The sequence below is a fragment of the Platalea leucorodia genome, assembly GCF_965183815.1.
Source record: "Platalea leucorodia genome assembly, chromosome: 4".
In the NCBI taxonomy this organism is placed as follows: Eukaryota; Metazoa; Chordata; class Aves; order Pelecaniformes; family Threskiornithidae; genus Platalea; species Platalea leucorodia.
In genome coordinates, this window is record NC_138826.1 from 29,478,736 (window position 1) to 29,503,959 (window position 25,224).

Sequence of the window (25,224 nt, forward strand, 5' to 3'; positions counted from 1 at the left end):
GTGCAAACACGGGTGTGTGGTTTTAAATGTGTATGATAGTCACTGAAGCACCTAACTACCTTGGAAAAGAAGGTGATTCAAAGGTTAGTGCATAGTGTTGTGTTAGAAATAGTTAACAAGTCTGTGAGGGGGAGGTGAAGATAAGGATGCAGTTCAGATAAACTTGATAATTCTTTTCAGAACTTGGCAAGTTAAATGTTAGGAGTTCGCGCTTGAAGTTATGGAAACTGCAGTCATGGAAAGGCATGGGTAGTCATGGAGAAGTGCAGATACAGTGACTTGCCTGCTGCTAGCAGCTTGGATTCATGTTCTCTTTGAGAGTTGCAATATTTCTTAGTATGGATAGCCACTTCTAAAGATGTTTAGATTTTTTTTCAAAGCCAAAAGGATCAGATAGTATGAATGAAAGTATGGTATGTGGTTGAAGCAACTCCTTTAAGTTAAGAGTAAAAATTGATTCTGCTGATCCCAACTTGTCTGACATCAGTAGACATGCTAGAGAAGACTATATTAATTCTATTTGTTTACTGTGATTCCTTAAACCGTGTCAGCTTTTTACTATCTAAAATTTAAGATACACAGAATTATTACCCAAGTCTGTATTTAACTTCAGTAAGAAAAGGGTTTTAGTGTCTGAACACAAATTGCAGGCTGCAGAATCTTGTTTGTACTTGTCAATAATGACTTGGTATTTTGCTTGGTTAACCCACATAAACTTCTGGTAAACTAGGTTGGTGCTTCTGCACATTTTGGCTGCTTTGGCAGTATTTAAGGTAGAAAATAAGCTTTTTTGAAATCTGCATGTATGATGGACAAAACTCTGAATTAATTTAGAATCATAGAAAAGTCTATGTTTGGAACTTCTGGAGGTCATCTGGCCCAATTTTCTGTTCCAAGCAAGACCCGTAGGGTAGGACATCACTGCTCAAAGAGAAGAGCTGGGATTCTTGTGAGCTTCTTACTCATCAATTTTCTGCTGTCTTCAGCCTAATAGTGTTAGAAGGCCAGGTAATACCAAGACTGCAATGTCTGGGTACTGCTGTTGAAAACCACAGAACTTTTTGCTGCTGTCACTACCTCTTGTTTACTAGTGCAGTGTTTTGACATGATATAGTAGCATTAAGCCGCAGGGGAGTTTATCCTTGTGTGGATGACAGGACAGAAAAGATGTGTATGGCCTGTATAGAAACCTTTTTCCAGTAAGGGTTAATTGGCCACAATATTGACATAGTGCAAATGTTGTTTAGTGATGTTTTTCTTTCCCCCCTAGCAATTGAGGAATCCTATCATAGACTCGTGTCAAAAAGTGTGTGCTCAAAGGCCACCAGCTCTGTAGTTACGTTTCTTCTATACAGTACAAATCCCATGTACCTGTAGTGGAGTGTGGTGCAATGAGAAGTAATATTCATCAAGATGTTCTGGTTTTAAGAGAAATCATTTTATAACTGGGTGGATGCTCTTCAGCAGATAGTGTGGGGGATATGTGAGAAATTGAGAGACTCTTTTGTTCATGAATATATTAGGATTGTTCTAGACCTCTGCTTTCTTTCTAGTGTGTGTCTCATGAAGTGGGATCTATTACTGGTTTTGATGGGTAAACAACCTTTGAAAAACCGGAATTTTTTGGTCTTTACTGGGAACACTACCAAGAGTTTGCCTCCGCTTTTTCACAGGAATTAATTTTCTCTGTCTGTTTTGAAAGTGGAAGTGTTCTATGATTTTCTTCTTTATTCCCTGCAGAGTCACTACCTTTCACTTTATTCAAATTTCTTTTTTTACTGTATTCTCTTGAAATTAATGGTGAAGATCCAAGGATTTTTCTTTTCCTTAAAGAATCATTTTTAAAGAAGAGATGCAGAAGAACTGAGGAGAATTTGAAATACAGCTTGTGTGTTTCAGCTGATCTGTTGGCTGCAGGAATTGGTTTTCTGAACAGATACTAGTAGTCTTGGTAGCTTGCTCAACGAATGGTCTGAGGCTTCTGCTGAGAAGTTATTATCAGGCTGACCTAGTAAGTTATGTATAACTACAGCTCTTTTGATAAGAGTGCGGCACCTTTAGTTGTAGAACAAGCTATGTAAATGTTGAGTGGGAGGGTAGACACTCCTATAGGCAATGCGTGAGTCATTTAGCTGACACAGTAATTCAGGAGCCTTTGACATCCGGCTGGCTGGGAAGACTAGTGTAATCTTGGTCAAAATCCATTGTGTGTAGAACAAAGTAAATTTTCTACATGCCTTAAAAGAACTGAAGGACTTCAAAATCAGAAGATAAATGTAACCATGACTCAAAAAAGCAGCATTTAAGGAGGGAATGTTAGTCTTGATTCACTTTTCTTGGCTTGCAGGACAGGTGCTTGTGGGAGCTTGTTTTGTGTGTGTTAATGAGGGTGGCCACTATGTAGTGGGTATGAGGGATGGTATTTAGATAGGTGTGCAGACAGCCTTTTGCCCACTTAAGCTGTTACTGGAGGTCTGATGGTAGCTCACCTGTGTTTCAATACATGACACAGTTTATTCACAAGCCAGGTAATTTACATGTAAATAAAGAGTTGCATTTGTTCTTCTGTCCAGATTTACTAAAGATGCCTGCTTTTTTTTTTTACTGCCTTTGTAGCAGTAAAGATAGTATCAGTGACTGTATAAACTTTAAAATTAAAGCATATGGTGACTGAGTAGTTTACAGAATATTCAAACTTTTTAGTGGATGGTTACTTTTCTTCAGTTTGTCATGTTTCAAATACAGTTCACATACATTGGGGTAGAACAAAATATTGAACTCAAAGGGGACAAATACGACTATTTTAATAATGGCAAGCTCAGAGTTTAATCAACCTTTAGAAATCTGTAAATCTTCGTTCTTTGGAAGGTTGTTGTTGGTTTTTTTTTTTTCAGATGGGCAACTTGGCAATAGAAGGTTCAGTTTTGCTGGCTTTGAGTTGGTGGGGTACGACTGGCTTGCAAAATCAGTTCTCTATTCTTTGCGCTTGGCTTTTCCTTGTAAGAAAGGGAATGGAGGTCATAGGAAGGCTCTGTCTTCCTAGGCATGATTTTAATGTAGGATTACTTTTATTTTCATCTTCCTTTTTAAGCATGCTAATAAGACTTAACTTCTCCAAATACACTTGTTTTAATGAGTAGTGATGAGGCAGTACTGTAACCATTAAGATAGCCCTGCAGGGAGTGCTCAGAAGTTTAAGTGAAATTTCCCTATTACAGCAAGGCTCCTTTTGAGTTTTAAAGCTTTTTTTTTTTTTTTTTTGGTCCAATAGCTTCATTTGTTGTAATGGAATTAAAAGACTGTAGTAATACAAAGTGAAGAGCTTGGTTCTGGCACCTTTCTGTTCTGAGTCATTTTGCAATTGAGTGAGTCCTTCTGTGAAAGCCCCAGGGGAGGGAGGTAGGTAGGGGGTGGATAGCTGACCCCAGGGGTGCCCTGTCTTGTGGTGCAGCACTGCTCTATGCCTTCCAGCCTGCACTTGGAAAAGCCCAGGGAATAAAAGGAGGTGCCTCAGTCACCTGTATCTGGTGCTTGCTGCTTCGTCTCCAGTTGAAGGATTTTTTTGGGGTAGTCCAAGAACTGCACCTCAGCCAGGACACGGCTATGTCAGTGAAGTGAGGGATTGCATGTGTGCTCTGCGAAAGCCTTTTAGGTTCATGTGAGCTCACTGTCTCTCAGATGAATTGAGAGGAGAGGGTAAAATAGCTTTTAGCTTCTGTCATCTTGATTTAGCTTCTAATACCCTGCATCTTTGTGTGTTGCTCTTGAGGGTTTTTTAGAGGGGAAAAAAAATGAAACTTCTCACTCGTGCTGTAGGAGATGTGGAATTTTTGCCCTGAACATGATGAAGGGCAAAAATTCTCCTAAGCTCTAGAAAATAATTCTGAGCTCACTTTTGAAAAGTAAGAGAAGACCTAGGCTAGCATAAGATTTTCTTGGCTTTTGTAGTGTATGTTGTTTTTCAGGAACATCTAAAACAGCAAGGCTGTGCCAGGAAGAGGAAAGAGGCTACCAGGTGGTTTCCTGACCCTGAGAGGAAAAGTCTGGGAAGAGGCAAGGGTAGGAAGGAAGGGCTGTAAGCTGCTGATTGCTCCAGCATGGGTGGAGCCACAATGTAAATAGGATTGTCCAGGGGGGTGGGAAAAGTGTTCTCTGTAAGAGTGACATTTTGTGCTCACAAAACCAGAGTGCAATAGGAATGCGTTCCCATTGCTTCTAATCAGACCTTGAGGCAGGCTGACCCAAAATCAGTTTGTGTGCAAGAATTGTGTTTAGCTGCAACGTAGATTTGAGAAACAAATTAGACCTGCTTTCTCAGTTAGTAGGGTGATTCTGATAGCATAGTCGAAGGAATTCAAAGTGTGGTTGGAAATGGATAAAGCTTAAGCTAAGTGGTCTTGTGCATGTTGTCTGTGAGTTGGTGTCAGTATTGCATGTCTCCTGAGCAGAGCTTACAGCTTGATGCAATATGTTAATAATGTGGATTTTTCAGTTCTAAAGCAGGAAGTGACCAAATGCTGGTTACTAGTTTTAGTTTCCCGTTCAACAGGATACAGTTGAGCTGCTTTGTGTATGTTTCCATCTAACCTTTCATACAGTATGTGGCTTAAATGACTCTATGCCGTAGAAGTGAGTTGGGTAGTCCAGTTTGTTCTTGCTTGCTTACTCTGTTTTACTTGTAGATGGTTTGCACAGGTGCTCATGGAAATAACTTTGCAAAAACAGTGTAGTTTTGTGAAACTGAACACATGAGAGCAATGCTTGTATTCAGGGGTGAGAATGAAGCATGCTAGTGAAAAATCTACTTAATCAAGAATCTATTACAATTTAATTAAGATGGTAATTATAATGAAAGGCAGCCAGTCTGAAGAGGACACCCTGTTTGTATATTCAATAGCACAGTATTAGTGTTACACTAACATTAGTTTGCATACAGTGTAGAAGATGTTTGTCTTAGCAATTCTTTTTTTTTCCTCATTTCTTTAGAAAAAGTTCCCAAAGATCCAGCTGTGTCTACTGTGTAATTTGCCCTGATTACTGCAGATTATACCAGCTGTCTTTACCTGTCTCCCAGCATTCCTGGAGCATTTGGAATGAGAAAGGGTGAAGGATGCATCAGTTGCATGCACTGTGTACCTTAATGACATACAAATTTATTTATTTATTTTCCTATTTTGCCTCTTCATCTGCAAATCACTGGGTTAAGATTTAGGGGTAATCTGGTCAATATTCTGTTTATATCCATGTGGTTTTGAATAATAATAGTTTTAAAAAGTTGTGCTTTGGTCCAAATCATCACTTTAAATGCACTTAGCTTATTCACAGTCTGAGATGAGTAGTCATTGTGCTGTTGCTTATTAAGCAACATCTGGAAATTGAACTTACTTAGCACTGCTTTGCCCACTTGTAACTCTTGCCATGTATTAGTAGTGGATTTGGTTGTTTAATCTGTGTGTTTAAGCCCTAAAATATGGCATATAACATTTCATGCCTAGACAGAAGTGTCTAACATCACTTGAGTAATTTTTACAGAATGACATGAATGACACTTGCAGCCCTTTTTGGCTTTCTTTTCCTCCACTCCCCCCAGCAGAGTAAACTCAGAACAACTTCATTCGCCCCAGGTGCAGTTTAGGGTCAGCAGGCAGTGAACCCAGCAGTACTTAAAATGTACACATATATTTTCTTGTGTGACTGTAAGAGGGTTCCGTTTTAGCTTCTTGCCTGTGCTGTGGGGAATTGCCTAATACCTGTTTAGTTCATGGAAGATGCTGCACTTCCTAGAGGAAAGGGCCCCTTTTTCAAGGTGTTTTTTCAGTTGTTGAGATTTACTTGTCAATGTGTGTAAGGTTTCAGGGGGTGAGGTGGAGGAGCAACCTCAGTCCTTTATATAGAATCACAGAATCATCTAGGTTGGAAGAAACCTTCAAGATCAAGTCCAGCTGTAAACCTAACACTGCCAAGTACACCAATAAACCATGTCCCTAAGCGCCATATCTACATGTCTTTTAAATATCTCCAGGGATGGAGACTCAACCACTTCCCTGGGCAGCCTGTTCCAGTGCCTGACTACCCTTTCGTTGAAGTTTTTCCAACCTAAACCTCCCCTGGCACAACTTGAGGCTGTTTCCTCTTGTCCTACCACTTGTTACTTGGGAGAAGAGACCGATCCCCACCTCGCTACAACCTCCTTTCAGGTAGTTGTGGAGAGCTATAAGGTCTCCCCTCAGCCTCCTCTTCTCCAGGCTAAACAACCCCAGTTCCCTCAGCCGCTCCTCATAAGGCTTGTGCTCTAGACCCTTCACCAGCTTCATTGCCTTTCTTTGGACACGCTCAGGACCTCAATGTCTTTTAAGGTTACATGGACATATCAGGGTAGAATGCCATTTTAAGTAATGAGGGGCAGCTGCCCTCAGTTTGTGGAGAGGTCGTTTTAGTTTGATTATTGAAATTGGCTATTAAAGACAAACTGCCTGAGAATGGAGAAAGGGAATAAAAGACTAGAACAAGGATCTCTTGCTTCATTTGGATGACTATAATTCAGAAATTTATTATACAAACACATGAATGGGCGTAGGGTTTGTACTCGTCAATTAGATTTGTTGCTTATCGAAAGTAAGTGGATGCACCATTACTTCAGCTTAATTTGAAAGGGCTTAAACAAGGTAAGGATTCAGAAGACAAACTATATCTAGTTAGAGAAGAGGCTACTATAATGAGCCTTGACACTGAGAAGTTATGAAGGGTCAAGCATGGCAACTGTCTGGGGGTGGTACTATAAATTGACTAAATAGGGAATAACCTCAAAATACATTAAATATTCTGAAATCTTCATCAGTGTGCAGGCAAAAGGTTTAGAGCAAGTCATTGGGACAAGGATAACTCTTTGCCTGGTACTGTGTGGAATTGTTAATTTAGTACTGTGTGCTTCTTGAGTAATCATGAATAATCAAATTGAAATACTTTTTAAAAGTAGTTTATAAAATGCAAGAATGCTATGGAATAAAAGCACTCTAAATCCTTTTTGCAAGAGACTGACTCATGGGGAGGAATGTCCCATTACTATTGTCTGAGGTTACAGACAATATTTGTTTTACCTGAGCAGCAGTGCTGCTGGCTAAGTGTTTGAGAATGTGTTGATTAGTATATCTAATTCATTTTTTAATTTTTTTTAGCTAGCTGGAGTGGCCTTCCTTGCGGCTGGTCTGTGGGCATGGAGTGAAAAGGTAAGGGTAGAAATGACTGGTCTTACTCTGTTTGGTGGCTGCCCTCTGCTGCCGCCTGCCTCACTAAAACTACTTCCTCGGGAAGCAGCAACAATTAAATGTAGCATGTGGGCTCAGGACCATGTTCAAATGATCTAAACTGAGTTCAGTTGGAGTTTCATTCTTGCACCTGATCAGCTGTTAAGCTGTGGCCCTTGATGTTTAGGTCTTGTTTTTGTAAACGTGTAAGCGTAGCATGCTAGGAAGAATTTAGTCTTTATGGATAGTCTTTATGAACTGGTTCTCTTTTGAAAGCATATTTTCTAAAATACACTTATCTACCCACCTCTTTTTATTAAAAACAAGAAGCATTTGGGAGGAATGCAAGAGATCTCTTTTTATATTAAAAAAAAAAAAAAACAAACCACAAAACCCAACACCCCATATGTCTTCGGGACCATCTTTCTGTAGTATTCCAGTCTTCAGGACATCTGTTGTCTTCCACTTCATTCCCCATGGAGTTACTTAAGTGATTGTGTCTCCATGTAGAGGAACAAAACTGGGGAACATGATCTAGCTGAATAACACTCTTATTTTTGGCAAAGGTTTCTTTCAGCTGAATAACTTCCTCAATCAGAGGAAGTCTGTGCAGGCATGTACCTACAGAGTTCTCTTCTTACAAGACAAGAGATGATGTAGGTCTGGAAATGAATAGTTCACCCCTTGTTATGAATGTAAAAGCATGGCTTTAATATGACTGCAAACAGTAGGAAAAAGTGACAATTACTAGCGGATTTACTGATCTGCATCTTAATTAACAGTGGAGGGCAGGTGCCCTTACTGTTCGGTTGTGCTGCTGAGTAGGAACACTAATTACCATCGTAGTGTAACATTTCATTAATCAGAGTGCTTAGACGCAGCAGCTACCCATATACAGAGAGGTTCTGGGATTCCTCCCCTTCTTGGAAGTGAAAGTTTCATGATGGTCTTAATGCTGAGGTATGTATTCTCCTTCTCCCCGCTCTCTATGTGTGTGCACACATTCTCACAACTAGATTAGTGATATCATTGATACATAGTAAGCAGCCTGTCTCCACACACAAATGCATTTACCTCCTATTCTGTTGTTATAAAAGGATTTTCTTTCCAACCCATTAGGGGGAGTGTTAAACTTGTCTTGAATTTGTATTCTCTCATGTTCAGACATTATCTTCTGTTCTGTAAAGAAGCACATAGGATCTGTGTGGTTGGAAGTTACTAGCTCACAACTACTTCCATTTGCCAAATGGACTTTATGGTACAATGAAGATGCTAAAAGGCAAAGACAGACTCTTTCCGTCTTTATTTCTTAGATTTTGCCTGAACTATTTCTGCTCTCTGTCCTATCTTGCAAATAAGAGCTTCAAAGCTTTTGCTGTGGTTTTGAACTTCTGAATGGCTCGTGAAATCTGTACGTTATTTTTCACGTCTGTTCTGTGCTATGTGGACAGTCTTTCATACTAGTGCCATTCTTCAGCCATAGTGCCTGTATAGATCTGTCTGTTTACGGATAAACATCTTGGTGAACAATAGATGGGAAGTAAGAGACAAACATTCCAGAAGCTGTGCTGCAGTGTTAAACCCAAAGAAAAACTACAGGTGGTTGAAAAGTTGTGAACATCCTGTCTCTTAGTGCAACATGAAGTACATTGAGTCCCTTTAACTTCTCTGTTTTTTCTTGTCTTTTTCCACTAGGACTACACTCAGCAGTCTCTTTTCTGGATATAAATCCTGTGCATCTCTTTTTAGCTGATAATATATTGAAATGAGAATGTTGGTTTGCGAGAAGTGTTGAAAATACTATATGTAAAAATGTTACCCATCCTGATTTGCATTACCTGTTTGAGTCAAATCCAGTCTCTTTAACTGGTGTATCTTATTGGCCTGTCCTTATGATCTTATAACTGGGTTTTGTTATTCTGAACAGTCACGTAAAAGTTAAATTGCATAAAATTTTAAAAGTCTACACAATAAAAACTGGATAGATGTTAATATCTGTCACCCAGAAGATATTGCAAAAATCGCTAAGAGAAAGTGAATTATAATAAACTATTAATAGAAGCAAGATGATTAACACTGAGCCCTCTCATTAGGAAAACAGTTTTTATTGGTAAAAACCATTTCAAGAAGGGCACAAAGGAGGATCTGGGAAACTAGAGGCTAGTCAGCTTAACTTCATTCCAGTAAGTTCATGCCTAATAACAAGTGGATAGAGTCTACTTCAAAGCAGGACTTATTTAGAGGGACTTCAAGAGCATGGAGAAATGGGTTGACAGGAACCTTATTAAAGTTTATTTAAAAAAAAAAAAAAAAGGCAAGTGCAAAATCCTGTGCCCGAGATGCATCAGTATGGGCTGGGGGTTGACTGCCTAGAAAGCAGCTGGGGGGGGGGGGGGGGGGGGAACAAAAACAAACCTTGAACTCCTTTTGATCAGGAAGTTGTGTCAGGTGTGCCCTCTTGTCAAGGCCAACAGCCTACTCGTTTGCAGCAATGTGGCCAGAGGTTGAGGGAGGAGCTTCTTCCAACAATATTCATCACACTTGAGGCTGCATCTGGAGTGCTGTATCCAGTTTTGGGCTCCCCTGTGTCAGGCAGGTCTTTTCCAACCTTAACTTATTCTATGATTAAATGTACTTATTCTGTAGTCTGCTGTTCTTTGTGTTTGTACACAGAAGTATGTAAACTGTCTAAAAGTATGTGCATGTAACTTGTGTTATGATCAGTGGCAGTGTGATACTGTGACAATCAACATCCAGTTCACAGAACTTCATTATAAGAAATCAACTCTGTCCTTGTCAGATGTGTTTTGTAGTTTCCATACTAGTGTATCTCAAAACAGGAACTGGTTTGGCATTTGTTAATGGGCTGTATTAAAGATTTTTTTTTTTAAAGACAATCCATGTTTGCCCTCAGTTGCCAACACACTTTAGTTGAGATGGTGGCATAATGCTTACAAGTGTTAAAAGAAAATGTAAAACAAGTTAAGCATGTACAGTTGAACTCTTACTTCACTGTTCTAAGTGACTGAAAGGAAGACTTAAAGGCTGAGTTTTATTCTTTTATTTTTTACACTGACTTCAGGTATCAGACCTCATTTCTACATACCTGTAGGAAATTTAGGTGCTGTTGTAAAGGACAGCCTGTGCTTCAGAGGGCTTTTACCACCCTGCAAATGGCACAGGCAGAAGCATCCTTAGAGATGAGTAAGGTGGAATGAGATTGTCCCCTGAATTAATTCTCTTGTTTACTTACTTCCTTCAGGATTTTTCACTTAACATTTTTTGTTAGGCAACCCCCCCCACATCCTTCTTTTGAAAAGAGAATGTTGTAAACATCAAATGTGAATATGAAGAAACCGTTGTGAACCAGTAACATCTGAGGGTGAATAATAGAGCCCAGTTCCTGCCAACTCTTCTTCATAACATGCTTTGATCAGAGGAAGTTTTCTTCCAAAAGATGTTGCTTGAGCAAGCGAGATTGTCTGAAAAAAAGTTCGAGTTTGGGTGTGGGAAGGAGATGGTTGGAAATAGTTGTGAAAGTTTCAACATCCTGGTCACACAGTGTTTGGTTTCATAGTGTGTTGATTCTACAAAGACACTGGATTAGCCTAGCTAATCTTGGCATGTGTTCCTTGATTGTGGGGTCTGAGCCAAGTTTTGCTTAGGTGAGACTCTAATTAACCCAGGAGACCAAGTTTGATAGTTAGCTGTGAGGTCTTACAGTTTGTAAGAATGGAAACATGTCACTGGTGACACTAACTAGAGAAGTCTTTGCTTCCCAAGACTTTCTGAATGCTGTGACCACTTTTTAAGGGGCTATTTCAGCTGTCAGTCACCAGCTATTGCAAGGCAATTCTGCATTCTACAGTTCAATTGTTTTTAAGTAAGCATTTAATTACAAAGCGATACAGATTTTTCCAAGGTATTCTCTTAGGATGTATAGTCTTTGCACTTAACTCTAGCGCAAATACCTCAGTAGCAAGATGAGAATTTACATTCCCTTGACAGAATTAGACTGCTTATATGAATTACTTTACAAGTCTCTCTGATATCTTTCTCTTACACTAAACATAGTTAGCTTGAGAATATACTTTATAAAGAAAAAAAAAAAGGTAGTAAACATGTAATTGATATAGTGTACTCTGATTTTTGTTATTTCTCTGTTTTAAAGGGAAAGTGCTTCCTTATTAAAATGGTCTATATATTGCTGATGAGTGTATGATGAACACTATTGCAAAGCTGCTTGGATGTCCCTACAAATTGTTCTTGTTAACTTTAAAAGTTTCAACTGTTTGTCCCTTCTGTCTTCTGCATGTTGCATCTTGCTCTTGCACATTATACAAGAAGCTTATATTATATGTATTCGATGGAATTTTAATGGTAGCTGGTATATAAACTTTATTTCTTTAAAACCTAATCTAGAAATAAGGGCTTCACTGTGTTACCATTACATTTAAATAGACTCCAAAATTCTGTCCTAAGATCTAGGCAGACAGGCTCAATAGGTAAGATTATTGTCAAGATAAGTGGTGTCTCTGGATAGTTAACAAAAAAGAAAATATTGATGCTAAATTAGGCAAATTGCAAGTGTCTTTATAGGGAATAGATAATTTATTTTGGTGTAAGAATTTTGTCTGGGGTAAAAGGGGAGTATTTCGAGTATACTTCATTTTTGCAAGATTTTGGAGGAACATTGCTAAGACTATTCAGTAGTAGAAGGGGTATAACTAAAATGTTGAGAGGAAGAATCTGCTTCCCTTGAAAACCAAAACAAGATTTTTTTTCTCTTCCCTTAAAATGTCACCTATAACCTGCTTTGTAGTTAAAATGTCTCTCCCTTTCCCTCAACATTAGGTAGGATTGGAAAAATTCTTTTCTTAATTTTTTTTGAAGAGTTTGAAATTGGAGTGCCCTTCTTACTGATGCATTTCAGGTTAATATAAAGCATTAATTCTTTTGCCTTGAAACTAAATGAGTATTCAGTGATAGTATTGAGCTTTTGGCACCATCTTGTGGAAGCTTGTTTGGCAAATAGACCTAGGAGAATGTAATTGGAGAAGTTGACTGCACTAGATTTACTTATTAAAAGAATTAATAGCTATAAATTTGCATTAATACTTCCTCCGCTAGGGTTAAGAAAATTGGTATTGTCAGTAACCATTTTACAACAAGACTTTTCCATGTGGGTTGCTCCTGGCAAGCTCAAGGGTTTGCAACCAATTCACTTGGAATCATGTGGAAATCATGGACATCCAGAAGGAATGTTAAATGAAAAACATGCTTATAGTGGTCACTATTTTCTGTTATCCTGTTTTTCTCTTCCAGGGTGTGTTGTCTGATCTGACGAAGGTGACTGGTCTTCATGGACTGGACCCAGTGGTGCTCGTGTTAGTAGTGGGAATAGTGATGTTTACTTTGGGATTTGCTGGTTGTGTAGGAGCACTGAGAGAAAACATCTGCCTTCTGAAGTTTGTGAGTAACATCGTTATATGAGTGGATTATTATCTGCGTGAAAGCTGGGAACGATGGGTGAAGAACTAGTAGCAAACCCAGATAATTAATTTATAGAATTTGTTTTGTTACAATGTGCATGGTAAACTTACTCCCCTGATGAGCCTCTGAGTAATGGTATTAAAAGCAGTTTAGGTTCAAACCCATGTATATTTCCCCCTTTCTGGAAAATGTTTCTTTCTTCCCTTTTTCAGTCATTCTGCTATACAGTGATGTTGTTACAGTATGCATACCAGAATCTAACATTGTGTGTGCAATATCACAAAATACGGTGTTCTGGAACATATTTAGTAAGTTAGGAATTACTGAGAGGAGATAGTATAGTGGCTTAGGAGAACAAAATCCCTTAAAAACTGAAAAAGTTCTTCTAAATGTTTGATGGGCAAAACTTGGGGACTTTGGTGACTGATGTGAAATCTCCTAAATGGTTGTTTTTGTACTGAGGTGTCTTCTTTGCTTTAGATCTGAAAGGAGTTAAGCTGAACAAAAAATTATAAAACTGGAAACAATCCAGTAAGTAACATCAAGACTACCTTAGCCCTGTATTTTGCAGATTCTCATTTATTAATATTTTCACAGCTGTGCGTAATGACAGTGGTATGGCTCTCATTTTACTGTCAAGTTCAGGTGACCAAAACAAAAAGACAACTCTACTTCTTGGGGGTTTCTTTACATTGTATTCTCATTTAACAGGCTGTGTTCTCACGGTATCTGTACTGAGTGAGAATTTTAACCTAATTCTCTGTGTCTGTTTCTGGTGGAGTTGGAGTAGGGATGCATTCAAAATGAATGGATATTTTCTGATTTGGGACTTTTTTTTACAGTTCTGTGGAGCAATTGTGTTAATATTCCTGCTGGAGCTGGCAGTGGCAGTTTTGGCTTTCCTGTTCCAGGACTGGGTGAGGGACAGGGTCAAGGAATTCTTTGAGAATAACATTAAATCCTACCGAGACGATATTGACCTCCAGAACCTAATTGATTCGCTACAGAAAATAGTAAGTTCATATCCTGTCACTTCTTTCCCGTGTTCTAGGAGAATCTGTATTTGGAATTTTTCCTTTATGTTACAGATTTATCATATTGTGTAGCCAATAGTGCCGTGTTAGAGAAGTGCTGTTTTGATCTTTCTGCATTGAAAGTATCAGGGAGGCAAGATAACTGAGATACAGTGCTGTTCTAACTGTGAATGTGGAAGCTCTGCCAAGCATCCATCTGCCTTTTGACCTTCTTGACTTGCTCCCCTGTTCTGATCAGTGTTGCACCAGTTTAAGTGAGAAGTGAGCAACAAAAAACTTCTTATCCTGAAAAAGTTGTGCAATGGTAGTCTGCACTCTTATTTTAGGAGGCAGTGTAGTCCTGTACAGGGATGCAGCGCAGGGCCTCTTATCTTCTGAGGTGCACCTCATCTTGAAACAAAAGAGGATTTTTGTTAACTTGGAAGGACTAGTCTCTAGTCAGGCAGTTGTCAAGGAAGGTTGAAACAATTTTACGCTCCCGTGGTCATAAAATGTTCAGTTACGAGAAGACAGTGAAGTACACCAGGAGATGACAAGGCCTGGGCTAATAAGGGTCTGATGGCTTTCATTCAATCAGCTGCTTTTGTAATCATGCCCAGGAAACAACCAGTGAGGGTGACTCTTCTGATTTTTGTTTATTTGTGTGTCGTTAGAAAAATATATATGGAGAGAAACAGGGTACATATGTGAGTACTTCACAAAGAGGTATAATGTTGTCTGCTTTATATTTTTTCCCCCTTATGAAAAAAGGTTGGTTTTGTCTGTCTTCCATCTTCTAGAAGATCATGTTTAAAAATCTGTGCTCACAGCTCAGGTTGATGGCAAAGCGTGCTTTAGAGTGGATACCAGTTTGGTCAGCTGTATATTACGAGCAGCTTACCTATCCTGTTCATTCACTTCTTGCGTGCATTGATACGGAAGCATCCTCTGACTAAGCTTCCCGGATGGATTTTGCTGCTCTTTTGCTTCAGCTTGCGTTGCTAAGGGCACCTTTTTGTAAGGTAGGGCTCTTCCTGGAAAAAGACCAACACTAGTAATTGTCTCGGCGTTGTCCGCTCTGTTATTGCTCATTGTTTATCTAGTCTCAGTGCAGTCAGCCAGGCTAATATGCTAAGCTGATTTACAGTTGAACTCCAGTTAAATACTTTTCAAAGAAAATCAAAGGCTGAGCTTACTAAGAGGAGTTCACTAGCCAGATTAACAAGCTAATAAATCTGAAAAAGGAAAGACCAGAAAAATCTCTGAATTGGCCTGTCGTTGATCCGTACCTGAAAGTACTGAGGAAGGAGGGGAAGTATGTAATGCGGATTGGCTCTGCAAGGGTTGAACAACAAGGTGCAGCAGTGTGTTCAAATGCCTCACTGAAGCCCATCTTCTGAGGAGCCATGCTCCTTAGGCTGACTTGCTCTGTTCTCCATGTGTGTCTTTGGACCCAGAGAGCTTTTTGTAGGCAGCTCCTTGCTCTGGCTAATTATATTACTTTCAGGCCTGTAGGTGACCTCATAGTCTGTACCTTACTAAGGCAGATCAGCATGTTTAGTGGTTGTACGGCTTTTTACAAAGGCATGGATGTGTGACAGAGGAGGGACTAGAAAGACAAAAATGCACCTCTTTTGCTTTCTTCATGGTAAATGTATTAGTGACTTAAATTTTTCTTGGTGTTTTTTGTATTCTGACTGTTCTGTTCAGCTCTTTTTAGTCATATTTCCTGTGAAAACTATGTATAAACAATTCTGCTCTCTGTTCACATCTGTCTGTCACAACTTGGTAACTTCTGAATCCATTTACTGACTTGGAAGTTTTGGTGGTCTTGCAGACAGTTAGGTTAATACAAGTTTTGAGAAGACAGGCAGTAGGCAGAGAGGAGAGAGATGCTAGAGATATCCCGAGAGGATGGAACTTCATGAGATGAAAATCTGTGTGATGGTATAACATTTCAGGTACTCAAATTATAGAGAAAGGTTTGTGCCCTTAAATATCCAGGCCAGTAAACTGCAAAGTATAACTTAATAAGAAACTAGCTTTCATTAGTTCCAGGAATTGAGCATTCCTTGAAATGTTGGTATTTCTCCAACCTGCAACTACGGTAATTACATTACACTGTTTAGGTCAAGAAACTTACGTGAAACAGTTGACTGACCTTTGAGCTAGTGAGACCACCAGTTAATTCATTTGGATATGAAAACCTTCTCCTTTAAAAGAAAGGAAGTGTATTCACATATGTTTGGATCCACTTTTTACAGTAAACAAGGAGAAAAACTTGTTGATTCATGAAGATTTAAGGATGGAGTCACAAATTTAAAGAAACATTTTTCATAGTTTTTTCCGGTTTTGGTTGACTTGGAAATAATGGGGTACAAAGCATTTGTATAAACTTATTTTGTTGCACCATTTATGGATGTACACTGATTGCATCTAGCAATTACATCTAAAGTGATAATTTTTATGCTTTTGCTTGTCATGCTGACACCTATTTCTAGGAGCAGTATGCGAAATGTATTGCTTTGATTTCATAGAGCCACAGTATTGATTTACTCATTTTTTACTCTGATGTTGCCACTTATTCTGCACAGCCTTAGAGGAAGTGAAGATGATGAACAAATATCATTCCAGAGTTTGTTCAATTGTCTCTAAAATACCCCCAAGTGCTAAGTGTGTGTTTATCTCTTGCAGAACCATTGCTGTGGTGCCCAAGGTCCAGATGACTGGGACTTTAACATATACTTTAACTGTAGCAGTGAAAGCAAAAGTCGTGAGAAGTGCGGTGTTCCTTTTTCCTGTTGTATACCTGATCCTGCCGTAAGTTGTTTCCTGGCTTTGTATTGCTCTGATGTTGTTGGAGAGTTATGAAAGGAAGACCTTCCTGAATGTGGTGCGATGACTAGGGCTTTAAAAGGTCTTCTAAATGATCAAAAATAACTCTTGTGCGGACAAACTCTTTTCATGTTTCTTTTCCATCCTTTTTAGAGTCCATATGTGGCAACCTGTTACACAGCTGAAAACTTATTGTCACTGGGAATTCAAGCTATTTTTGTATGGCTTGAGTCTGCAAGTATTGGTGGCTGACTACACCCCACCCCCCCCCCCCAGTGCATTGTTTCCTTGAATTCCTGGCCTCTGTTATCTAGCTTGTAGGGACCTGACAGCACTGTCTAAGCAGTGTGTTTGCCCCAGTTAGAATTAATTTTACACCACCCCTCTGCCAGGCGAGTAGGAGTAGCTCCATTTGCTGATTGTTTATCAGCAACTAGTAAAGTGCTCATGCACAAACTCAGTTTAAAGCATTTGAGTCAATTCTCTGTTTTTGGCAAAATTTAGGTACTTATTGGTTAGATCTTGTTTGCTAAACTTGAGGACTCTGACCCTTTAAGTGGAAGCCAAAATGTGGAGGTAGGAACTAACATATAATGCTTTATAGCATTAGTGAGAATAGTTACAACTCAAAGTGAGTCCAGCGATCCTTGTGTGGAGCAGATAGCCATTGGTAGGTTATACTAAGGTTTTTGATTGTCTTGGAAATCAGCCAAGGAAAGACTGGGTCAGGGAAATATTCCATGTTCAGATTCCCCAGTAGTTATTTTCTACTTTAATTTGAAGCAGTACTATTCCACTGCAACTTTTTCTGTTGCTGGCATGTATTTAAAGAGACATAAGTACGTTTAAATCTTTTTAATATGAGATTCTACTCCTAATATTTCAGTATAACTCACTATGCGTTGTGTAAATTACACTGTAATTGTGTAATACAGATGTTTTCGTAAGTCTTGTACAGAGGAAAAAATGTCTTGAAAGAAATCTCTTTACATCTTTTGAGATAAATACTGTCATTGGGTTGTGTGGGGTTGTGATCTGGCAGGTGTTTATGGTCTTCGTACTTGGGATCTGCAACTGGAGTGTTTTGTCTTCAAGACTAAGTATATCTTGGAGCTGGGTTATGTGTGAGACTTTGAACTATCAATGGTGGGGGGGCCTCAAGTGGGTTCCAGCTGTTACTTGTTTTAACTGATTGGAATAGCAAGTTGTATACTGCCTGAAATGATGGAGTTGTAAGGCGTATTTCTCCACTGCAGGCATAAATAAATCAGCCTGGTACCTTTTATTGTTACCTCAGTGTTTAGGTGTTATGTGAAATAGCTAATGTGAAACTCATCTTGGAAATGCAGATGTCTTCTCTGTATGCTGGCAGTACAGTTGCTATGCTTCATGTTAAAAAGTCCTTGCTAGTTGGAAGCCAAGTAATAGAAGCAGCTGGGATTTTTCGTGGAGGATGTTTTCCTGCTAGTATACACCTCTGCTTTGTCATTACTTTTCTTGTCTTCTGCTAGTGCTTTGCTAATTTTTTACCAAAAATGCATCTTAAATTGATTGGCTCTGACAGTCCTGATTTGTTTGTCTGTGAATATAAAAGACAGAAAAAGTTCCTGTGAACAGAAGTGTGTAGAATTCGATTGATCTATTTTAAATCTTTTTTTGCTTTGCAGCAAAAAGTTGTGAATACACAGTGTGGCTATGATGTGAGAAAGAAGGTAAGGTGCTGGGATCTTGCTGCCTGTCATGTTCTGTGCCTGCATAGGCAAAACTATAAAACCAGTAGAATTGCTGATAGATATGTCAGCTTAAAATTCTGGGAACTAATCGCCTGTGCTACATCATACTGTAAGTAGAGTGTGGTAGAGATTTCCCTTTGCTTAAAGTGAACTTCTACTGTGGGAGGGTGGAGAAAAGTGATGGAACTTGTAAAGGTAAAAAGGAAAGGTGTGTTTCAAAAAGAGGTAGGACTTTTGTGTTTCAAATGGGCATTTCAATTATTAATTCTAATAGTCTAACTCTGAATTGTATTATCTGCTAATTCTGAAGTATTCTAATAACAGGATTTGCAGGAAGATACTAACGTCGATGTCTGACATTGATTTAATCTGGGCATATATGTATTTCTGGCTTCTGGTTAAAAACATTACTGCATAAGTGAAAAATTGTTAGTTTAACTTTTATCATGTGATTGATCTTATAATAAACTTGAGCAGAAAAGTAATATTCTTCCTTTCTACATTCAGAGCAAGAGTCAATGGGATGATCAGATTTTTGTCAAAGGATGTATCCTTGCTCTTGAAGCTTGGTTACCCCGAAATATCTACGTTGTTGCAGGTGTCTTCATAGCTATCTCACTGCTCCAGGTTAGTTGTTTTTGTTATGCTACTTTGAAAAAAGTTTCAGGTTTGCAGATACAGATGTGTTGAAGGTAAAAGTAGCTATGGAGAGAAGTACAGTAAATATTTTGACACTGTGGAATTTTTATGTATGAGAATAGTATGGCAAAAAAAAAAATAGGGATGAGGACTTAGAGTGACACTATCTGATATCAACTAATTTAATTCTGTTGAAATTATGTTCCTCAAAGCAATGAAGGTCGTTATAAAAATACAACTATAATACATACAGTATATGATGATTGTGATTTATATTGTTATATATTAATATAGCAATATGCTAATATGTTATTGTATAATAATGTGATACAATAATATATTTCTTACATCTCAATATACCATAAGGGAGGAGAGATCTTCTGGTAATCTACTCCAGTAGATCTGAACTACAGCCTTCTATCACAAATATGAAATTACTAAAATGCAATTCTGTCCTTCGTGCTAAGATTACCACTCAGCTGGCTGTAAGTGATGTGTAGCATACTGCTCAAAAAGTTGAGAATGGAAGAGCGGGGAAATTGGTGAACAGGTGGCAAATGTGATAGTAGCAGAATGAGATGAAGGAGTTGCTGTGACTTCTTCCAGTATCTTGCTGGTGCTTGGTACATCAAAGAAAAAGAACCAAAATACTCAGTAAAACGTGAGAGGTTACTTCTTTTGAGGTGGATCCTGCTTTCTTTGTGGCAGTTGTTTACACTTACCTAAATTTCTTTGCCATGGTACTGCTTCACTTCAGTGGGAAATAACAAACTTGTAAATCTGCTACAGAGTGTATTTTCCATTTAACTGAAAATAGTTGAGCGTAGAGTGCTGGCAGAATACCTTTTCCCAGCCATGGCAATACTGCCCTCTATTGCTTTGGTTTTGGTGTTTTATCACAATCTAATGATAGTGCTTCCATGGCTTCGACAGATGGTGTCCTGAGAAAGACACCTTCAGTTAGGAAGATGTTCAAGATATGAATTCTAATCTTTTGGCAGTGTGTTGACTGACAATAACTTGATGTTGTTGTTCTTATTCATGTCCTGAGTCTCTGTGAAAGTGGTTTCACAGTCACTTGTATTTTCAAATTGGGTTGGTCTTGTGCATTAAACTATTTCATGGTGGGACTGAGAGTTAGATATAACCTGTCCATGTCTAAAAGAAATCTTTTGGCTTTTCCAAAACTTCACCCCAGTCTTTTGTTGTTTTTCTGAGAACGTTTCAGGAAATGTGCCGAGTTATGAATTTATCTTCAATTTGTAAAGGAAGATTTCCCTGAGAACTTGAGTGAATGTTAAAATTTCAAATTTAAATGCCTCAGAATAATCTGGGACTTTTCTCACTACTCTTTGTGACAAGAGTTTCATTTTAGTACAGGTAATTGTACATTCTGTATGTATTTAAAAAATATTGATCAGAAGATTGACTAGATTATCCAAAGTTGTGGAATGAATGAAAATGCCTGATTTGTAATTTTAGCAATAGGTAAGTGTGAGTGTTACAAGACTCAAGTAAACTTGGCTAAGTTAATTTCTTCCAGCTCTAGGGCATCTAGAAGCTTATTATTTTGAATGCTTCTGAAGTGTTACATGAAAACATCTTTTTCTCATGAGTTTTATTTCCTGCAGGATTCTGCTACCTTTATTACTTTTTAGTAATAGCCATGCTTTGACAGATGACCCTGGCAATGAAATGATATCTGAACCTGCAAACACTTTATGAATGCATATCTTTATTCACAAGAGCAGTTGCACTGATGTCAGTACAGTGTAATAGGAACACATAAGATGTAGGTTCCCATTCTGCAATAATGACTAGTGGCAATAGGCTCTAATTTTTAGAAACATCTTGCAGACTGGTACATTACAAGTGTTTCATCTCACAAATGGTTTGGTTTTTTGTCTTTTTAGATTTTTGGGATTTTCCTAGCCAGGACATTGATTTCGGATATTGAAGCTGTAAAGGCAGGTAATGCCTTCTGAATATGAAAGCAGACACGTGTTGCAAAAAAAGTATATTGTTATTCGTTGGACACCAAGGTGGAAGAAATGCACAGACCATAAACACTCCTGTTATTAAAAGCCTTATATGGATTTTACCCTGCTCATGCTTTTTGTTAGAAGCTGGTACAAAAAAAATCTCCAAACATACACACACACCTGTCTACCTTTTTTCTAATGAGACAACTCAGTGTACCAGCATTGATCTCTGAGGAAGAAATGGAAATTCCCAAGACATTGGTGGAACAGATTTTAAAGATTGTAGCAAGGAGACGTGAAACTGCTGTATCCCTCTTTCCTTGAAGGATTACCATGAAGATTGTTCTGTTTTCACTCCTGACTGTCATCAGTCTTAAAATGTAATCTTTTCAGAAGGTGTGCTGATTTTTTCAGAATCTTGAAATCAGTTTAATCTCTACAGTAGACTCATGCAGTCATTTTTTGGCAAGATACTCAGCAACCATAATCATCATGGTATTGCAAATTGGAAAAAAAATTTCACAAATCGTCTCGTTCTTTAACTGATTTTCAGTTGTGCAGAAGTAGGGATATTTCTGCTTGACTGGGATTAATGTAGATGTTTCAGGATTAGGAACTTGTGCTCGGCATCAGACCTTGAGTAACCCATGCCGTTTTGAAAATGCAAGCTTTTTCTCAAGAGGGGAAAAATCTGACTATTTGTAGCATTATATGTTAGAAATCTCCATTTCAGGCAAGGGGGTGTGAATCCCTGATGCTGTTTCTGGTCTGAAAAAAATGTAAATATTCTTTATTTATAGAAGGAAAAAACTCTTTAAAAATGCTTAGCTTTTTATTGATCAGTAATATGTTTAAGAAGTGCTGTCTGCAGAAATTTCAAAATGCAGCTTGTTTCAATAAGTAGCAAGCATGCTGTGCTAGCTGTTGATGGTTTTTGCCTTTCCTCTAGTTTCTCTCACAACTGCTATATTGATCTTCACAAGTTCTAACTGCTAATATCAGGACTGATGAAAAACATTTAAATTCAACATTGATCCCTACTGAAATCTGTTTTTTAATGAGGAAATACACATTTAGTGAAAGATCAGTTGTTGAATTTTTAAATCTTCTGTAAAGCTATTGAATCATCAGTTCTGCTTGTATTCTGATACATGGTTCAAATGCCAGTCACAATATGGTGAACCAGAATGATTTCTTCACAGTAATATTCTGCATCAAACTGAACTAGTCCTGCTGAAGTCAATTTTTTTTTTATTTTTGTCAGAAGAAAACTAAACTATCTTCCTGTCCTCCCTTCTTGGGGTTCAGTAGATGGATCTGTAATTTGGTAAGAGTTCCAGTCTTTTCTGAAAGACTTTGGCATAGTATTTTTAGTTTAAGATAGAAGTATGGGACTGAAAAGTTCTTGGAAGTAGCTGTAGCTGTCAGTTTTACTGTGGGCCATATAACTAACATTGTTTACTGCTTCCAGTGACACCATTTTTTTTCAGGGAGAGCAGGTTTATTTACAGTGCCTAACATAGTGTAAATTTTAGAAAAGTATATATTTTTATAATGATATTTTACTACATGTAGTCTGCCTGAAGGATTTAATACTTGTATTTCCAAAGTATATGACCTTCTTAGGAAGCAAACTTTTAAATATCTCTCTAATGTAATTTTTTCTATTATGCATGTATTAACAAACATTTCACTGGCAAAAGCTGATCAACAGTAAGATTATTGTATTTTATGACTGTCTGTATTGATTGTCCAGACATCCTTCTAGCTTTTAATCTGTGAAGCACTTCACAGACAATGCTGTACTTCTCATGTGTACTTCAGTTCAGCTTTCATAGTTTTTTCTGGCCAGTGATAGAGACACAACAGGAAAAGGAAGCTTGTCTAAGGATGGCTGATTTCCTTACAGTAGCAGAGAACAGTCTGTTATTACTCATCTGAAAAATCTGAAAGTAAAATCGCTAGAAGTGCACTGTGACCTTTTTTCAGCTTGGTTATACAACAAGGAAACAATAGTAGTAGGTCACTGAGGGGAAAACAAGAGGCATTTCTTCTGTAGAGCCTTGAATTTGAGATCTGTATTACTTATTTGTTGAATCTAGTCCGTTAGGAGCAGCCAAAAATTTGCTGCTGTTGCTGCTACTTTGCAAGCAGCAAAGCAGTGTCCAGCAACCTTTGCTTTAAACTCTGGTGCTTGAAACTACAACACATCATCAACCAACTTTATCGGTTAAGGTTACGTGTAATAATCCGATATATGTAAAATCGGAGAAGGATGTTTTTCTATTTGTAACTTTTTATTTGTAAAACATTGCATTGAAAATTGCATCTAGGGAGTATGTTTCCCTTTGTCACTTTTTGATGCAGAAAGCTCCTAATGCTGGGAAGTAATTTCAGCAGTTGGTGAAAATCATCACGGTGTCAAAGATATCTGTGGAGTTCACGCACTGAAATTAGCTGCCGACAAGAGTCAGTGTCATGGATCAGGATTCCAGTGTCTGCAAATCTTGCCAAGTTGCCTGAAGACAAATGAATACTTGGTTTCTTTTTGAAGTACTGTTTGTATGCAAAACAGAATTTAATTGAAGTGTTGTCTTTTCACATTTTCTTCTTACTGGCTTTAGCCATATTAACACCAGCTTTGTATCAATGCTTCAGTTATTTGGAACTGAATTCAAGAGAGCAACTTCCACCTATTTGAGGATCTTTAAATTCAGAGTGATTTGTTTTCACTGTGGATAAACTGTGCTTATTCAGTATCACTTTTAAAACCCTGGGGTTCTAGACTGCTTTACCCCTAGACATTTTGAAGTGCACCCCCATTGGTGGTACACATGGCTAGTGTAATTTCAGACTTGGAATGGGAATACTTTCTTACCACTTTCTACTTAGTTATATTTAGCACCTTCTCTGCGGACCTGCAGTGACTTCATGGCTAAAGATTTAGGTTGTGGTTTAAAAAAGTCTTGTCAGCAAAAGCAGTTGGGTGTGAGCCTGCCTCTAAAGCCTTGAAGGAGAAGCAATTCAGTGATCTCACAAAGAGGTCTAAATTGTTGATGTGAGATTTCAGTGGTTGCATTTGGAACAACTCCACAAACACTACAATGGAAACAAGGTTTTTAATGAAGATATCAAATATGAGATCAGACTTGAATAACGAGACTGAGAGAAGGAAACTTTTCAGTGTGATCACTTTTCTTTCTCAGAAATGAGCACAATTTATTTCTGTGAAGCAATGTATTTATTTTTATGTTTGACAGTACAACTGCCCTTTTGTTTCTATTAGTATACCTGCATTTGGACACAGTTTCCCTGTATGTGAAGAGGAGGATGAATATAAGCACTGAAAAAAGTGCAGTGACCAAAGGAGCTTCAGTCGCCTCCTGAAAAACTGAACATTTCTTCCCAAGGGGTCTTTAGTTTTGGTGACCCTCATACAGTGCCACGTGGGTGGACTTGTACCTCCAGTCCATTGCGGTTGATGTGGCAATTGGCTTATACATAGAATTGCTGTGGTTTTGGTCTCCCCATTCCATCCTTTCCTCTTCCTTCCCCCTGCTGCCTGTGGGTTATCATGCAGCTTGAACATTGTTTAGCCAGTGGAAGGGGAGGTTCTGTCTCTTCTTCTGAGATGGCTTTTCTGAGTGACTTTCAGTATATTTTTTTTTCTCAAGCCTTAAATTTGATTAAATAAAATTTTAATGTTTTGTACTCCTGGAGTTTGATTTCTAAGATTTGTTGCTTCCTGTCACTAGTATTTCCCTCTCTAAGGTTTAGACTGGCTGCTGAGACTGCAATTTGTGGATAACTACAGAAATGGTAAAGGTCCACTGATGTTCGTGTGTGTTTTGCTGAAACTAATTCTTGATTTTTTTTTTATTTTTTTTTTTCAGTCTGGGCTGCTGAATAATAGATAACACTGGTGCTTTTTCTCTCCATTGTTAATGGAAAGCCAATGAACAAGTGAAGAGCTGCAGAATGGTGTAGAGAAATGATTAAATCTCTGGACACCCAAAAAGTTAAAACTGCTCATTTGTACTTGACTGCCCTTATCCACAGTTACTGCTCTTGTGATTTGCATGGTCTATGGTTTGTCATGTCTCAGCAATGTTCTTGAAACTACTCTTAAGAGTGAGAAGGGAAGTAACTTCCAGGTTTGAAGATGAGGCTTGCGGAAATAGGTTTGTGGCTGCTTCTTTGACCATTTTATAACATTTCTTTAATGCATTAAAACCTGATTATAGTTTTAATAAGATCAGAGAGACATTTAACCAATAGATAATGG

General features: G+C 38.3%; 1 protein-coding gene across 1 annotated transcript in view; it reads left to right on the forward strand.

Annotated features, from left to right (window-relative positions):
• TSPAN14 (tetraspanin 14) overlaps positions 1-24,632 on the forward strand; it is a 41,723-nt gene extending 17,091 nt beyond the window's left edge. The window contains exons 3-9 of the mRNA XM_082310760.1: positions 7,176-7,226; positions 12,570-12,716; positions 13,580-13,750; positions 16,445-16,570; positions 18,253-18,297; positions 18,826-18,945; positions 20,871-24,632. Of these exons, the coding sequence (XP_082166886.1) occupies positions 7,176-7,226; positions 12,570-12,716; positions 13,580-13,750; positions 16,445-16,570; positions 18,253-18,297; positions 18,826-18,945; positions 20,871-20,942 (732 nt within the window). The 3' untranslated portion in view covers positions 20,943-24,632. The remainder of the gene's footprint in view (positions 1-7,175; positions 7,227-12,569; positions 12,717-13,579; positions 13,751-16,444; positions 16,571-18,252; positions 18,298-18,825; positions 18,946-20,870) is intronic.
• Positions 24,633-25,224: the final 592 nt, after the last annotated feature.